General features: G+C 57.4%; 1 protein-coding gene across 2 annotated transcripts in view; it reads right to left on the bottom strand.

Moving 5' to 3' along the window:
- The window catches only part of PPP6R2 (protein phosphatase 6 regulatory subunit 2), a 60,583-nt gene that overhangs the window by 30,724 nt on the left and 11,858 nt on the right, over positions 1–18,001 (bottom strand). For both annotated transcript variants that reach the window (XM_063397202.1, XM_063397200.1), the window contains exons 2-3: positions 8,230–8,362; positions 358–603 (exon numbers count right to left, since the gene is read on the bottom strand). In XM_063397202.1, the coding sequence (XP_063253272.1) occupies positions 358–584 (227 nt within the window). In that variant the 5' untranslated portion in view covers positions 585–603; positions 8,230–8,362. The remainder of the gene's footprint in view (positions 1–357; positions 604–8,229; positions 8,363–18,001) is intronic.

An 18,001-nucleotide genomic window follows, 5' to 3' on the forward strand; every position in this document is an offset into this window, starting at 1 on the left:
TAAAAACCTACTCAAGGAGCTTTGGATTTTGAGGGAACAGCAGGATTAGATTTTTTGGAGACATCATCTGAGATTTTTTTTTACATTATTTTAGAAATGATTATTTGAGGCATTACTTGAGCTATCTTTTTTCGCAGACATTATATGAAACAGGAAATTTTCTTGGAGACCTACTCCACATAAAACCACCAAAACCAAAGCAACAAACCCTGACAGCTGCCTCCAAAACCCCAAATGTGAGACACCCCAGCGCCAAGGCCTGCGTGCCCCCAGGAGGTGGCAGTGGGGACAGAACCCGGGTGGAGGCTCCGTTGGCAGCCCCTGGGGTGTCCTGGGGAGCAGGGCTCCAATACCTACTTGAATCGGACCTTCTCGTCCATGTCCACGGGGGGCTCGTGGGTGATGAGGGTGACCAGCTGCTCCATGCACTGCTGCTGGCACAGGAAGTCCAGCAGGCGCCGGTTCTGCGCCTTGCATTCCTGCAGGACGTCATCCTCGTCCATCAGCTCCTCCAGGCTCACATCCTCCTTGTCCAGCAGCTTGTCCACGTGCGACGTCGTGTTCAGATCGAACTTCCAGAACATGGTGATGGCACAGGGCTGCCTGGGGGGAGACACCGGTTACTGCTGCAAACCCACCACAGATCAGCACTGCTGGGCTGGAGAGAGCCCTGGGATCAGCCAGCCCCGGGATCAGCCAGCCCCTCCATCAACCCGCCCGGGACCACCCCGGGTCCTCACGTGCCACACACACAGGTTTGGAACACTTCCATCCCTGCCCTCAGCAGCCCCTTCCAGTGCTCTCCAACCCTCCTGGGGAAGGAACTTCCCCTAAATCCCCCCTGAGCCTCCCCTGGCCCAGCCTGGGGCCGTTCCTCTCCTGTCCCTGTTCCCTGGGATAAGATCCCAAATCCCCCCGGCTGTCCCCTCCTGTCAGGGACTTGTGCAGAGCCACAAGGTCCCCCTGAGCCTCCTTTTCTCCCTCTGAGCCCCTTCCCAGCTCCCTCAGCCCCTCCTGGGGCTCCATTCCCTTTCCTGGACACGCTCCAGCCCCCCAGGGTCTTTCCTGGGGCACTGCACTTTGATTCTCCCATTTCCATCTAATCCTACCCCAGCCCTTGTATGCTCTTTGGTTATCCTGATTTTTCTCTGTGGAGTTCCATTGATGATGTTTTTCCACTTTGCTTTCCTAATACCTGGAATTTTGGAAAAGCTGTGAGCTACACCAAACCAAGGCATGTTCAGACCACCCCTAGGAGACCCTTCTGGGGCTCTCCCATTTGCTTAACATTTCCTCTTGCAATTCCTTCACCATCTCACCTCAGTTCCTCAACAACCCTTCACAGTCCTGTTCTGGCCACAGTACCAGGAACAGAATTCAGGGAACCCTGGAATGGTTTGGGACAGAAGGGACCCCAGAGCCCCTGCAGTGCCACCCCTGCCATGGCAGGGACACCTCCCACTGCCCCAGGCTGCTCCAGCCCCAGGGTCCAGCCTGGCCCTGGGCACTGCCAGGGATGCAGGGGCAGCCACAGCTGCTCTGGCAATTCCATTCCAGGCAGCAATTCCTGCCCAAGATCCCATCCAGCCCTGCCCTCTGGCACTGGGAGCCATTCCCTGTGTCCTGTCCCTCTGCAGCCATTAGCACCATCCCCAGGCAGTGGCTGTCGCTCCCTGGGGACGCAGGTGACACGTCCTGGGCAGTGCCAGCCCTGCTGCCACACTCTGCACAGAGCCCCTGTGTCCCTGTGCCTCATTCCCAGATGATCCAGCAGCACCGTGTGATTCCATGCCAGGATCACAAAGCTGTTTTTAACCTAACCCACATCCCCATTCTGCACACAGAACTCTCTCCATCCATTCCTTTGGCTTTTTGCAGCATCCAAAAATGCTCCTGTGCCTGATCCTCCACCAGTGCCACCCTGCACAACCTCAGCTACAGGACAGCCTGGACACTGTCCTCTTAAAAACCCATTTTCCCTGCAGGAATGGCACTGAGGGGGCTCTGCCTTCCAGTCACCTGAGCAGGGCCCTGCAAAAGGCTGAAGAACCCATTTTTGTCATTAGATTTTAAATCTCTCGGTCCCTCATGGTGTAACTTCCACACTGAAGCTCTGAGTGAAGCATTCCCAAAACCAGGACATGGAACACAAGAAAAACTGAGTTTATTTTACACATCAGGATTTTCCCACCCAGAATCCTGGAGGGGCTGGAGCGTGTCCAGGGCAGGGAGCTGGGAAGGGGCTGAGGGAGCTGGGAAGGGGCTCAGAGGGAGAAAAGGAGGCTCAGGGGGACCTTGTGGCTCTGCACAAGTCCCTGCCAGGAGGGGACAGCAGGGGGGTCGGGCTGTGCTCCAGGAACAGGGACAGGAGGAGAGGGAACGGCCTCAGGCTGGGCCAGGGGAGGCTCAGGGGGGACAGCAGCAGGAATTTCCCCATGGAAAGGGAGCTCAGGGATGGGAACTGCCCAGGGAGGTTTGGAGTGCCCATCCCTGGAGGTGTCCAAGCACTCCTGGAGGTGGCACTGAGGGCTCTGGGCTGAGGACAAGATGGGGTTCAAGAACAGCTGGGACTGGATGGGCTGGGAGGGCTTTTCCAGCCCCAGGGATTTTGGGATTCTGGGATTTCAGCACTGAATTTTGGAGTTGGGAGCAGCCATCTGAATGTTCAACCTACATGACACCGCAGTGACAGCACTGCTGGGCTCGGTGTGTTCCTCACAAACTGTTCTTTGGGTATTTTTAACCATCTCTGCTTGGTTATAAATTCACCGAGGGAAAATCTGGCACCAAAGGCCTTCAGTGAAGGAGGTTTGGGGGCTCAGTCAACCCAAATGCAGAAATATTCCCTCCACTGGTGTGGAATCCACACGGGATTCTCTCCTTCCAAACTGACAACCATTGTAATCCTGGCAGTTCCACAGCTCTCCTGAATTTTTTATACATGTCTAGGAAACATGTCTGACCTTCCCTGGGAGGGTGGGCAGGGGCTGGGCTGGGACTGCCAGAGCAGCTGTGGCTGCCCCTGTCCCCTGGCAGTGCCCAGGCCAGGCTGGACCCTGGGGCTGGAGCAGCCTGGGGCAGTGGGAGGTGTCCCTGCCATGGCAGGGGTGGCACTGCAGGGGCTCGGGGGTCCCTTCCCACCCCGGCATTCCAGGGCTCTGTGACTTCACTGAGATCTGCCACTTCTCCCATCTCAGTTGTTTATTTTAGGCCACTTTTGCCACCCATAACGCAGAGATGTTTTCCCTTTTCCAGGTGGACTCTCAAAGCCCTCCCCAGCTGATTTTGCTTCTGGAACATCCAATGAGAGCAAATCCCCGAGGGCTCCAGGAGAGCAGCTCTGTGCCAGTGCCTGCTGGGGGCTGGAGCTGGGATGTTTTCCAGGGAGCATCTCCAAACCCAACCAGGGAAATTCCCGTGCCAGCCCAAGCCCTGCTCGGCACCGAGGCTCTGCAGGAGCCCTGCGGGCACCACGCTCTGCGACTGCTCATTAACAACAGCAATTAGAGACCCTCTGGGGGGGCACCACAGGCTCAGGGAACCCTGGAATGGTTTGGGACAGAAGGGACCCCAGAGCCCCTGCAGTGCCACCCCTGCCATGGCAGGGACACCTCCCACTGCCCCAGGCTGCTCCAGCCCCAGGGTCCAGCCTGGCCCTGGGCACTGCCAGGGATGCAGGGGCAGCCACAGCTGCTCTGGCAATTCCATTCCAGGCAGCAATTCCTGCCAAAGATCCCACCCAGCCCTGCCCTCCCTCAGCCTGGGGCCACCAGGGAAGGGATTTCCATGGATGTGTGTGTGGGCCTGTCTGGATTAACGCCCCCTGTCCCAGCACAGCAGCCCCAGTTCCCAACCCACAAACTGATTCCTATTAATGATAAAAAGCAGTGCTGGGGTGTTTGAATTGCTTGGGACAATGCAGGAGATATTTCATCTCCCTGTTCCAAGGGTAACTCAGGGCTGGGAATATTCAATTCCCTGCCAACAAAATTCCAGGAGCTGATGAGAAGTTCCAACAAGTAATGCACTTGCTGCTAAAGACCCCAAACAAAGGACCCCTTCTGCCACCTCTGCTCTGTTCAGTTCTTGTGCTCCTTCTCCGTCTGCTCAGGAGCTGGGAGGAGTGGGCATTTTTTATTTTATCTGTTGTTTTGTATGGTATTTCGTATGATACTTCGTATGGTATTTTACATGGTATTTTATTTAATTTAATTTTATTTAATTTCCTTTTCCACTCTCCCCAGAGCCACGTTCTGGACAGAACCTGCCCCAGAGCTGCTCATTTGCCTGATCCATTCCCACCAGAAAAAACCTGCTCAGTTCTATTTATTTATAACCAGAGCAGCCTTTTATTTTTATATAAACTTCACAAAGGCAAACAAACTCCCCTAACCCAATGTCAGTATTTTTGAGTAATCATTGGGTTAAAAAATGGACAAAATCAATGTTTTACACAAAATGTCCTGAGCCCGAGGAGTTCCTGGCTGGGAATTCCAGTGGGGAATTTGTCCTTTAATTATTTATCTTTCATGGATGATCTCCCAGCCTCCTCCTGCCGGCAGCCCCAGGGAACGGCTGGTTCAGCACAGCCCAGAGCTCGCTCTGGGAACTGCACTGGGAGCAGCAGGGAAGAGACCCGGGGCTGGTGACAGGGACAGTCCCAGGTGACCCCAAAGGGACACAGGGACCTGGGGCTGGTGACAGGGACAGTCCCAGGTGACCCCCAAGGGACCCCGGGCTGGTGACAGGGACAGTCCCAGGTGACCCCAAAGGGACACAGGGACCTGGGGCTGGTGACAGGGACAGTCCCAGGTGACCCCAAAGGGACCCCGGGCTGGTGACAGGGACAGTCCCAGGTGACCCCAAAGGGACACAGGGCGTGGTGCTGGTGACAGGGACAGTCCCAGGTCACTCCCAAGGGACACAGGGGCGTGATGCTGGTGACAGGGACAGTCCCAGGTGACCCCAAAGGGACCCGGGGCAGGGTGCTGGTGACAGGGTCACCTCAGGTGACCCCAAAGGGACCCAGGGCATGGTGCTGGTGACAGGGACAGTCCCAGATGACCCCAAAGGGACCCAGGGCGTGGTGCTGGTGACAGGGACAGTCCCAGGTGACCCCAAAGGGACACAGGGGCAGGGTGCTGGTGACAGGGACAGTCCCAGGTGACCCCAAAGGGACACAGGGGCAGGGTGCTGGTGACAGGGACAGTCCCAGGTGACCCCAAAGGGACACAGGGGCAGGGTGCTGGTGACAGGGACAGTCCCAGGTGACCCCAAAGGGACACAGGGGCAGGGTGCTGGTGACAGGGACAGTCCCAGGTGACCCCAAAGGGACCCAGGTCGTGGTGCTGGTGACAGGGACAGCCCCAGGTGACCCCAAAGGGACCCCGGGCTGGTGACAGGGACAGTCCCAGGTGACCCCAAAGGGACCCCGGGCTGGTGACAGGGACAGTCCCAGGTGACCCCAAAGGGACCCCGGGCTGGTGACAGGGACAGTCCCAGGTGACCCCCTGGCCCCAGAGCCTTTCCCAGCCCCCCATCCCAGGGCTCCAGGAGTATCCAGGCCCTGCTGTGGTTTCTCCCAGGGTTGTTCCCAGTCAGTTCTGTGTCCCCAGGGGCTCCCTGAGCCTCAGCAAACACAGGCACAGACAAAGCATCCCCAGCATTTCCAGCCTTTCCGAAATGCTCTCTGCACTCCAACGCCAGGAAAAGCGAACTGGGAGGGGCAGGAACCCCCCAGGCAATTCCTCCTGGAAATTGGACAGAATTCCCAAGATTTACTGATTTTTCAGGCCCAGTTAAGACCATTCCTGCTGAAACAAAACACTGAATGTTTTCACTAGGTGGGAGCCATGGAAGTGCTGAGGGAAGAACATTCCCAAAAAGAGTTTTGGGATCCTCCTGCCACCCCGGTGACATCCAGTACAAAATCCAAACCCCAACTCCAGCAGCTCTGGCCCAGCTGAACAGGTCCCAGTTCCACCCAGGGTGGATTTTAGCTTGGACAGACACAGATTCCTGATGGGAATTTCAAGCTTATTCTTTTTTTTTTTGCCAAGTTTTAATACAAAATCTCCCCATTTTCCTCCATAAGAATAATTAATTTTACACTTTGCTACACAAAGCAACAAAAAATACCCTAAAACATAGGGAATTCCCTCCATTTCCAGTGTGGGAAGAAGTCTGAGCACACCAGGACCACATCCAAGAGGTTTCCATCTTTAATCCCAGTTATCCCAGCTCCAAGGAATAAAATCTCACTTTACTGAACGTGCTGAATGTGAAGCCCCAAACCAGCTTTTCCAGCAAACTGTTCCACTACTGGAAAATCCCCCTGGAAAACACAGCTGGACAGGGCCAGGCTGCTCAATGGCTCAGCTGAACTGCCAGGGAAGAGTGAGCAGGGAATTCCCAAACACTGGAGAGCAGAGCTCTCCTTTTGGTGAAAGGTAACAAATGAATGAGCACTAATTGCAAATAGGAAAAGGCACAGGCACATCCCAAACCAGGGCCAGGGCATTTGGGAGTAATCCCAGAAAGAGGAGGAACAGCAGGGAACTGACATCTGCTTGGGACACAAAAATAATTAGGCTCAGCCTACCAAAGCTGTCACAAGGACCAGGCTGCTCCAAGCCCCACCCAGCCTGGCCTGGGACATTTCCAGGGATCCAGGGGCAGCCACAGCTCCTCTGGGAATTCCATCCCAGGCCACACCACGCTCCCAGCAGGAACTGCTTCCCAATATCCCACCTAACCATTCCAATCTGTGCATCTTTAACTCATCACCCATTTCCACGGGAGAACCGTTTTACATAAAATCTCTCCCTTTGGAGCATTAGGGAAGCTTTTCCCAGCTCTATTCTCAACAGGAAAATGCCCGAGTCAGCCACTGCACTGCTGGCACCGGGAAGGAGCCGCTGCTCCCACAGCTCCAGGAACGCAGGGCCGTGACTGCGCAGTGGAATCGCTGCTGCACAGAGGGCAGCTCCTCCTGCGTGCCCTGAGCTGCCCTGCTGGATGGGTCACTCCCCGGGGAGCTCTGGTGACACAGCCCGGCCTGCTGCCCTTCCCTGCCCCACACAGAGTGCACAGTGATGGAGCAGCCACAGAGAGCTGCAGCAGCCACAGCAGCGCCGGGAGAACGGGCAAGGAGCAGCTGCACGCCCCTCCCAGCACCACGGCCCTGAGCCCAGGCTCTGAGGCACTGCCCAGCTGAACCTGGCACCACACCAGGAATCCCGGGATCCCTGGGGCTGGGAAAGCCCTCCCAGCCCGTCCAGCCCCAGCTGTGCCTACACCCACCCTGTCCCCAGCCCTGAGTGCCACCTCCAGGAGTGCTTGGACGCCTCCAGGGATGGGCACTCCAAACCTCCCTGGGCACTTCCAAGGCCTGAGCCCCTTCCCATGGGGATAAAGCCAGGCCAGGCTCAAGGATGGCACAGGGACACAGGGACACAGGGACTGCGCTCCTCAGCAGGGACTCCATCCCCAGGAACACCCCTGGGACACCACAGTCCCCTCTCAGGTGACTCCAGGCATTAAATATCAGCATCAACCCCAGAAGAAGCCACCAGAACTGAGCCCCAGCACCACAGAGCTCATCCTCATTACTGGGAATTAATTGATCCCTTCATGAGGAACCTCACAGGCCCTGGCCAGAAATCCTCCAGCCCTGGGCTGATCCCACAGGGCAGGAGGGCCCCTGCCCCGTGCCCAGGTGAGGCCCCACCTGCAGAGCTGCCCCAGCCCTGGCACACGGCAGCAGGGCCTGGAGCTGCTGCAGAGCCCAGAGGGGCCCCGGAGCTGCTGCAGGGCTGGAGCCCCTCAGCTCCCAGGGATCCAGGCTGGGAGAGCTGGGGGGGCTCACCTGGAGAGGGGAAGGCTCCAGGGAGAGCTCAGAGCCCCTGCAGGGCCTGAAGGGGCTCCAGGAGAGCTGCAGAGGGGCTGGGGACAAGGGACAGAGGGACAGCACACAGGGAATGGCTCCCACTGCCAGAGGGCAGGGCTGGGTGGGATCTTGGGCAGGAATTCCTGCCTGGAATGGAATTGCCAGAGCAGCTGTGGCTGCCCCTGCATCCCTGGCAGTGCCCAGGCCGGGCTGGACCCTGGGGCTGGAGCAGCCTGGGGCAGTGGGAGGTGTCCCTGCCATGGCAGGGGTGGCACTGCAGGGGCTCTGGGTCCCTTCTATCCCAAACCATTCCAAGACAAAGGACAGGGAGATTTTCCTACCTTCAGTAGAAGTTTCTTCAAACGTGAAATCTCCTCCACGGACAGAGAAACATTTGGGTTACAGTTCCTGGAATAGATCCAGCTTCAGGAAATGGTTTTCATCCAGTGTGAATTCCTTTGCAGGCCTCCAATCCTGGAAAGATTTTGAAAAGTTACAAATAACCAAAGGTACCTGAGGGCAAAAGGTTTTTATTTTGTTCCCTAAATGAACTTCCACAGAACCTTTCAGCACCAAGGAGGATCGTAGGGACTGACAGCCCCTACCCAGCCATCACCACCAGGCCACGGGATCCTCCCAGTTCCCCTGTCCTGCAGCACTGGGCAAACGGGAACTGCCCAGCCCGGGAGGCGCCCAAGGCCAGGCTGGATGAGGTCAGAGCAACTGGGGATACTGGAAGGGACCACAGAGGAGGAACCAAGCCTGGCTCAGCCCAGGAGCTACCCCACAGCCCCAGGGCTGGGCTTTAACCAATTCCTGAAATCCAGGAATTCCTGGTGTGCTGTGGGATACACCCAAACAGAGACCAATCAGCATGAGGTCCCTGCATCAAATGGAAATTAAATTTAATGTGAAAATAAATGTATTTCGTCATCTTCCAATCAGTGATTACTTAACTGGAGGTACAACATTCACCCAAACCAAGGGCACTGATCAGAACAAAAACTGTTCGGGATTTTATTTCTAAACTTTGACGCCTTTTCCCCCAGAATTTGAGCCCAAAAGTCCCTGACAGAGTTCCAGATTCAGGGAGGCTGGAAAAGCCCTCCCAGCCCATCCAGTCCCAGCTGTGCCCAGTGCCCACCCTGTGCCCAGCCCAGAGCACTCAGTGCCACCTCCAGGAGTTCTTGGACACCTCCAGGATGGGCACTCCAAACCTCCCTGGGCATTTCCAAGGCCTGAGCTCCCTTTCCATGGGGAAATTCCTGCTGCTGTCCCCCCTGAGCCTCCCCTGGCCCAGCCTGAGGCCGTTCCCTCTCCTCCTGTCCCTGTTCCTGGCAGCACAGCCCCTCCTGCCATGAGCAGGGACACCTCCAAGAAGAACCTCCCCAGCAATTCTCTGCTGGGCCACAAACGCCAGGAGTTCTGTAAAACTCTGCCTTAAATGGACACGGGAGCTTTGGAGAGGACAAGGCTGGAAGAGCCATGGAAGCACACATGGAATTCTCCCAGTGCACAGAAGAAGCTGCTCCAGGGACAGGCAGCAGTGGAGAGGGCTGGAAGGGAGAACTTGGTCTCAGTTGGCTTTGCATTCCACAGCCATGGAATCCTGGAATGGTTGGGTGGGAAGGGACCCCAGGGCCCCTGCAGTGCCACCCCTGCCATGGCAGGGACACCTCCCACTGCCCCAGGCTGCTCCAGCCCCAGGGTCCAGCCTGGCCCTGGGCACTGCCAGGGATGCAGGGGCAGCCACAGCTGCTCTGGCACCTGTGCCAGGGCCTGCCCACCCTGCCAGGCAGGAATTTGTTCCCAGTCTCCACCCTGTCCCCCTCCGTCAGTTCTCACAGGCTGCAGAGCAGGACACCAGGGGACAGGACACCAGGGGACAGGACACCAGGGGACAGGACACCAGGGGACAGGACACCAGGGGACACAGCCTGGCTGAGCCCGGCACGCGCCGAGCGCCAGGACAACCACAGGGGAACCGCTGCAGAGCCTGCGGGGACACCGGGCACAGCCAGCGCTCCTGCCACCACCCTGTCACCACAGCCAGCGCTCCTGCCACCACCCTGTGTCACTGCCCTGTCACCACAGCCAGCGCTCCTGCCACCACCCTGTCACCACAGCCAGCGCTCCTGCCACCACCCTGTGTCACTGCCCTGTCACCACAGCCACTGCTCCTGCCACTGCCCTGTCACCACAGCCAGCGCTCCTGCCACCACCCTGTCACCACAGCCAGCGCTCCTGCCACCACCCTGTGTCACTGCCGTGTCACCACAGCCAGCGCTCCTGCCACCACCCTGTGTCACTGCCCTGTCACCACAGCCAGCGCTCCTGCCACCACCCTGTGTCACTGCTGTGTCACCACAGCCAGCGCTCCTGCCACCACCCTGTGTCACTGCCCTGTCACCACAGCCAGCACTCCTGCCACTGCCCTGCCACAGTGTCACTGCCCTGTCACCACAGCCAGCGCTCCTGCCACCGTCCTGCCACAGTGTCACTGCCCTGTCACCACAGCCAGCGCTCCTGCCACCACCCTGTGTCACTGCTGTCACCACAGCCACCACTCCCTGTCACTGCCATGTCACCACAGCCACCACTCCCTGTCACTGCCATGTCACCACAGCCAGCACTCCTGACACCACCCCATGTCACTGCTGTGTCACCACAGCCAGCAGTCACTGTCACTGCCATGTCACTGCCATGTTACTGCTGCGTCACCACAGGCAGCACTCCTGTCACCACCCGGTGTCAGTGCTTTGTCACCAAGACACATCTGCTGGCCAAGGGACACAGCTGGTGACACCAGCAGCTGCTGGCACAGCTCCTGATGATCACAATTCCCTCACCTGCAGCCTCACTGCCACAGCAGCCAAACCCTGCGGGTGTCAGGAGCCGCCTGCCCTGCGGGAAAGGAGCGCTGGCCAAACGCCCAAAGAACTCACCCCAAATTTAGTGGGAGCAAAACACAAAGGAGTTCAAGAGGCCGCTGATCTGCAGCTCCTGCTGAGGCAGCAGCTGCTCCCAAATATCCCAAATACACACAAAGAGCTGTGGCTGACATTGGAAAGACACTGTCCCAAAAATATGAACAAATTAAAAACAGCAATCAAGAGTGGAAGTCCATTTTGTATAAATCAGGGAATCCTGGAATGGTTTGAGTGGGAAGGACCTTAAAGCCCACCCAGTGTCACCCCTGCCGTGGCAGGGACACCTCCCACTGTCCCAGGGTGCCCCAAGCCCCAGCGCCCAGCGGCCTGGGACACTGCCAGGGATGGTTCAGCTCCAAGCACAATGAAATCAAAGTGTCTTGCAGCTTCTCCACACATTTGTGTGCCAATACCCCCTGAACAGAGCCCGGCTTCCCCACCTTGGCTACACCTTCCACACCTTAGGGCAGATGGCCCCAAGATACTCCACAGCCTTTCCATGGAATCCACTCAGACAGTAAGGAGAGCTCGTTACTGAGCAGACTGGAACCCACTATAAACCTCTGCAGTGCCTTTGGAGAAGCTTTTACACATTACAAGTCATGAACAACTGCTCAATGTACCCCAGCTCCTCTCCCGAGCTCTCCTCAGGGAGCTTCCAGCTGGAGCAGCCTGCTGGAGGATCAGCAGAGGCCAGGAGGAGCAGATCTGCTGTTCCTGGGGACAGCCCTGTGTGCCAGGTGCTGTGTGTGTAACACATCCCTGCTGGACACGGGGCAGAGCCCAGCCCAGAGCCTGGGAGGATCCCTGAGCCCAGCCTGGATCCCTGAGCCCATCCCAGAGCCTGGGAGGATCCCTGAGCCCAGCCCAGAGCCTGGGCAGATCCCTGAGCCCATCCCAGAGCCTGGGAGGATCCCTGAGCCCAGCCTGGATCCCTGAGCCCATCCCAGAGCCTGGGCAGATCCCTGAGCCCATCCCAGAGCCTGGGAGGATGCCTGAGCCCAGCCTGGATCCCTGAGCCCATCCCAGAGTCTGGATCTCTGAGCCCATCCCAGAGCCGGGGTCCAGCCTGAGCCCAGCCCGCAGGGAGAGGCTCCAGCAGAGCTGGGGTCCCTCCCTGTGCCCCCTGCCCAAGGGGGCCGGCAGTGAAATACCCAGCACACGGATGGAAGCAGAGAACCGTCCGTGCCCTCCCGGAGTCAGGAACACCCTGAGCTGGAGGGCACCCCAGGGATCCCCTGCACCCCTGGCTTCCCTGGCAGCCCCGGGGCCATGCCCGGTGCCCAGCAGCCGTGGGGAAGGGAGAGCCCGTTCAGAGATGGCACCTGATCCTCCCTGCGGGGCTGCTCCGCTCTGTGCCCGCTGCTCGGGGAAGCGGGGGCAGGATCCACAGGGGCTGGCACGGCCCTTCCCAGGAGAATCCATACCCGCCACTGCCCTGAGACAGCTGCCAGGAAAGGCCTCCTCAGCTGCAACAGGCACTGCAAGAGGATGAGAGAATCGGGAATCCCTCAACAAAGACAATCAAAGGGTCCATTTAACCCTTAAACAGGAGCCTCACAAGAGCATCAGGATTCCTGCCTTTCCCATACATCCCATGGCACATCCCAGGAGGCAGCAGTGGGATGGGAGCTTTTGGAAAAGGACAGGCATGTACAAAACTCAGCTATTTTTAACCAAATTTAAAGTCTTCCCACTGCCTCAGTTACTTTATCATGGTTGATCAGAAATATCAACCCAGATGAGCTAAATTCAACCTTTTATATAAGTTAGAACTTCCCTCAAGACTTCACTGATAAAGGAAGAGTTGGAGCTGTTGGAATTAAGGAGCATTTCCCAGGGTACCTGCACTGCTGACAGGAAAATGGAACAACCACAAAACATCCCCTAATCAATGTCCACTCACATCAATTTTGGGATTTATTCAGCCTCTTCCCACCTGCTTTAAGAGCAATCCCTACAAAATCTCAGAATCCCTGAGGCTGGAAAAGCCCTCCCAGCCCATCCAGTCCCAGCTGTGCCCAGTGCCCACCCTGTCCCCAGCCCAGAGCACTCAGTGCCACCTCCAGGAATTCTCTGGACACCTCCAGGGATGGGCACTCCAAACCTCCCTGAGCAGCTCCTGCCATGGCTAAATACAGTCAAAGCAAAAAAAATAATCCCAGCCTAAACCACTTGGACTTCCCAGCTTCTTCTCTGCAGGAGAAGTGAGCCATGCCAAGACTGGGGAAAGGCTCCAGAGGTTTTCCCATTCTGGGGGTTTACACCACCAACACCTGCACCGACTTCCTGAAGTTGGGGTTTTGTGACACCTTTGGCTCTTCCCTATCCCTCCTTGCCTCTGCCAGGAATTCAGGGATTATGGGGTGGGAGAGCTGTAAAACCATCCGGGTGACCACAAACATCAACTGGCCGAGATGGTCAGTCCAGATAGTCCTGGTTAATTCAACCCACAAACTCCTGCAGCCCATTCCTGACTCACAGCCCGGAGCTCACCGGGATGGGCTCTGGGCTCTGCTGCTTCCTCATTCCCAGGAAATAAATAAATAAACACAGACAGATCCTTCACCAACTCTTCTGAACCTCAGCTGGAACAGGGGAATTGAAATATTCCCCGAGCCACTGCGTCTAACAGTAAATAAACAACAGCACAGATAAACTGCTGGGCAGAGTGCAGAGACCACGGGGCTGCAGCCAGGCTGGGAGAGCTGGGGGGGCTCCCCTGGACAGGGGAAGGGTCCAGGGAGAGCTCAGAGCCCCTGCAGGGCCTGGAGGGGCTCCAGGAGAGCTGCAGAGGGGCTGGGGACAAGGGACAGAGGGACATGGCAGGGGACACCCATGGCAGGGACACCTCCCACTGCCCCAGGCTGCTCCAGCCCCAGTGTCCAGCCTGGCCTTGGCACTGCCAGGGGACAGGGACAGTCACAGCTGCTCTGGCAATTCCAGCCCAGCCCCTCCCCACACTCACAGCCAGGAGTTCCTTCCCGATATCCCACCCATCCCTGCCCTCTGGCGGTTTTCTGGAGTCCCTTCTCTATCCCCGTGGAGGAGCAGCCAGCCCACCCCTCTCTGCCCAAACGCTGCCGGCTGCTCCCAGCCCTGCCTCATCCCTAAATCCACTCCTGGCAAACCTCATTTCAACTCTTCCTTCATCAGCTCAGGGTCAGAGCAACAGCAAATTTCTTTTCCTTGCATGTGGACATTTGGAAAACGATATGCAAATCATGAGATCCCTGGAATGCTCCTGGTAATTGGAGAAGCCACCACGACCAGTTACTATTTTAAACTCTTGGCCAAGCTCTGGGAATCTTCCACAGGAGCTGATCCAGCACACAACCAGCACCTCGTGGTGCCAGAGCCTGCTCCAAATCTTTTGAAATCTCCATGGAGCTGTGCCAGAGAGGCTCAGGCTGGATAGCAGGAAAGGTTCTTCCCCCAGAGGGTGCTGGCACTGCCCAGGCTCCCCAGAGCTCCGGGAGCCTTTGGACAGCGCTGCCAGGGATGCAGGGTGGGATTGTTGGGGGCCTGTGCTGGATCCAGGATCCCCGTGGGGCCCTTCCCCTCAGGAGATCCAGGACTGTGATTCCAGGTACACCACAGGATGATGCAGCTGCTGTGGTTTTCCTGTCAGACACTCAAACCACAGCAGGTCCCTCCCCAAGGTGGGGCAGCCCGGGATGAGGAAACGCAGCGCAGGAGTTCCCAGTGCAGTTAGTGACAGCAATGGACTGTCCCACCTGCAGCAGAGGGGCTGTTGTTGTCATTATTATTATTACGATGATGATGATGGTTACCCAGCCCAGCGGTGCCTGGGAAGAAGCTGGAGCCCGCAGTGTGTCACAGCAGGGACAGGGAGGGTGCCCAGTGTCCCCCTGGTGCCTCCCGGGGCAGGGACAGGGCCGTTCCCAGCCCCTCCCCAGCCCTGCTGCACAGCTCTCCCTCCCTGCCCAGCCGGACGCCAGCCCTGATCCATCCCCAGGCCTGTCAAGCACTCGCAGGAATCAGGCGAGGAGCGGTGCCAGGCTCATGCACAACACCCCACTGCCCCTCACAACAATTTACACTCACCAGTGCTTTTATCCCCAAGCTCTTCCCAGGAAATTGGATCATTTGGGTTATCAGCATTCCCCGACTGCACAATTTCACTTCCCTGAAAAGGACCCAAGTTTCCTTGAGAAAGAAGCAATCAGAACTCAGAGCACCCTGGAAATGTCTCTGTCAGCCCTGCAGGCACATCCCAGTCCTCCTGTGAGTGCTGGAGAAGGGGACACAAAGTCAGCATCCTGCAGGAACTCAGCAGGGATTTTCCCATGGAAAGGGGGCTCAGGCCTTGGCAGGGGCTCCCGGGGAGCTCTGGAGTCCCTGTCCCTGGAGGTGGCACTCAGGGCTCTGGGCTGGGGACAGGGTGGGCACTGGGCACAGCTGGGACTGGTGACCCCAGAGGGCTTTTCCAGCCTCAGAATTTCTGGGATTCTGATATTCAGTCTGCCAGGGGAAGAGAATCATGAGCGACTCAGTTATTTCACAGCGCTCTCAAGCTCCTCAGGCTCCTGTGGAACACACTCGGTCTCTGCTTCCAAGATGGAACAATTCCCATATCCACCTTTAAACAGCAAAAAGTGAATCCAAGCCCTTTGGGACTTCTCTTCAGAGGAATGATGGAGGCATAAAGGATGGTGAGAAGCTCCACAGGAGGAAAGGAAATGCTTCCTATGTAAGCCCTGGAGCTCAAGGCCAGGCTGGCTGGGGGCTGGAGCACCCTGGGACAGGGGAAGGTGTCCCTGCCATGGCAGGGGTGATGCTCTGAGGTCCCTTCCCACCCACAGCAGCCTGGGATTCCATGATTCCAGGATTCCAGGATTCCAGGATTCCATGAAGCCCGCCCCTCTGTTCCCAAATTACACCGTGCCAGGAGCCCATCCCGTGGCAGCCACCAGGAACAGCCCAGGCACAGGACCTGTGCAAGGTTCTCCACCAAGGGGCAGCTCTGGGACCCCCTCCCAAGTGGCAGCACAGAAACAAAACAGCTCCTTTGACACTGGGATTTTACATAACTCCATTCTCATTCAGCACCGCTCCCTCTGCTCCCTGCCTCCTGCATTTGCTCGACTCTTTTTGGAATCCCTGACTAAAGGCACAGCAGGACACAGCAGAGGCCTCGGGGCAGTGATCCCACCTCACTGGGGGTTCATCACTGCCACACACCACCAAGAGCCACTTCAGCTCCCGGACACATCCCCTGGCCCAAGCTGCTTATTGAAAACCACTTGGATACACTTAAAATTCACAGATAAAATTTATTCTCAACCAAAATATTTCAGCAGTTTGCCAAGAATTTCCTTTTGTTTTCCCCTTGTGGGCTATGAAGATGAATTTCTTCATTATTCCTTAACATCTGACAAATTAAAGAGATCTCTGCATTTGCATTACAAAATCCTGGCACCATTTAGGCTGGAAAAGCCCTCCCAGCCCGTCCAGTCCCAGTGCCCACCCTGTCCCCAGCCCTGAGTGCCACCTCCAGGAGTGCTTGGACACCTCCAGGGATGGGCACTCCAAACCTCCCTGGGCAGTTCCCATCCCTGAGCTCCCTTTCCATGGGGAAATTCCTGCTGCTGTCCCCCCTGCCCCTCCCCTGGCCCAGCCTGAGGCCGCTCCCTCTCCTCCTGTCCCTGTTCCTGGAGCACAGCCTGACCCCCCCGGCTGTCCCCTCCTGTCAGGAGCTGTGCAGAGCCACAAGGTCCCCCTGAGCCTCCTTTTCTCCCTCTGAGCCCCTTCCCAGCTCCCTCAGCCCCTTCCCAGCTCCCTGCCCTGGACACGCTCCAGCCCCTCCAGGGCTCTCCTGTTGGGAGGGGCCCGGAGCTGCCCCCAGGGTTCCAGGGGGTCCCTCAGCAGGGCCAGCACAGGGGACAGTCCCTGCCCTGGGCTGTGCCCACCTGGGGCTGTGCCCACCTGGGGCTGTGCCCACCCTGGGCTGTGCCCACCCTGGGCTGTGCCCGCCCTGGGGCTGTGCCCACCCTGGGGCTGTGCCCACCCTGGGCTGTGCCCACCCTGGGCTGTGCCCAGCCACTGGCTCAGCCCCCCCAGGACCCCTCCCAGCTCTGCAGCCCCTCTGCCCCAGCCTGGGGTGCTCCAAAGGCAGCCCTGGCACCCGGCCTGGCTGTCCCTCACCCACGGTCCAGCCTGTCCCCAGTCCCTGCAGGGCTCCCAGTGCCCTCCCAGCGCAGTGCCAGGGCACGGTGCAATGCTGCTCTGCATGGCAAGGGCTGTGCTGGGTTTCTTCTTTAACAAAAAACTGCCCCTGGCAATAAACCCTTGAAGGCCTCTGTGTTGGACAAATGTGCACCCGAAATCAAGAGCTCCTTCTAATCCTTCAGTGGAGAGCTCCTTCTAATCCTTCCTGGCCTCTGAAGCTCCCAAAGAAAGAGATGATATCGGGAGCATTTTGTTTTGATCATCAACCTTATCCTCACCCAGTATCTCGTTAAGCAGCCTCCTAATTGCTGCCCTACCCCATGCTAAGGACAGAATTTGCACAGCTTCTTGATTTAAATGTTACTTGTTTAATTAACTGCTCCACACCCAGACACGACAAAACCGCAGCGCTTCAAAAGCTGCAGGAAAAAGCTGCAGAAAAGGATCCCAAGTGCCCTGGGAACAGCACAAAAAAGGCCTTTTTTAACAGCTCAGTCAGCGCACATGGAGCTCAACACATCCCAAAAATCCACCTCTAAGGGCTGCTGGGCTCACGGCAGCTCTGAGGGCAGAGCAATCTCCAGTTTGTGATCTGTATTTCAGCAATAATTCAGCAGGATTGGAGTTTCCAGCTGCTCCTCTGTGCTGAGGCCCCACAGAAGCAGCACCAGCCCCAAGGAACCCCGGGGGGACTCTGGGCTTCCCATTAAACATTAACCTTTGAGTGTGAGATTTGCAACTGCATTTGAGTATTAAACCAGCAAAACAAAGTCCCGGGTGCTTGAAGTGCTGATTTCCATCCCTTGCAGGACTCCAGGCCCTCCCTCTCGGCCCTCCTGCATCTCTTTGATGCCGCTCAGGGCTGGTTACTCTGTTACTCTCTCTGCTCGCAGCAACAAGTGACATTTTCTGCCGGGTCACCACAGCTGAATCTCACAGAAATCCCTGCCAATGACCAGACTGGGATCTCTGAGCAGATCTCAGTGTTGGT

The sequence above is a fragment of the Prinia subflava genome, chromosome 4 (assembly GCF_021018805.1).
Source record: "Prinia subflava isolate CZ2003 ecotype Zambia chromosome 4, Cam_Psub_1.2, whole genome shotgun sequence".
NCBI lineage: Eukaryota > Metazoa > Chordata > Aves > Passeriformes > Cisticolidae > Prinia > Prinia subflava.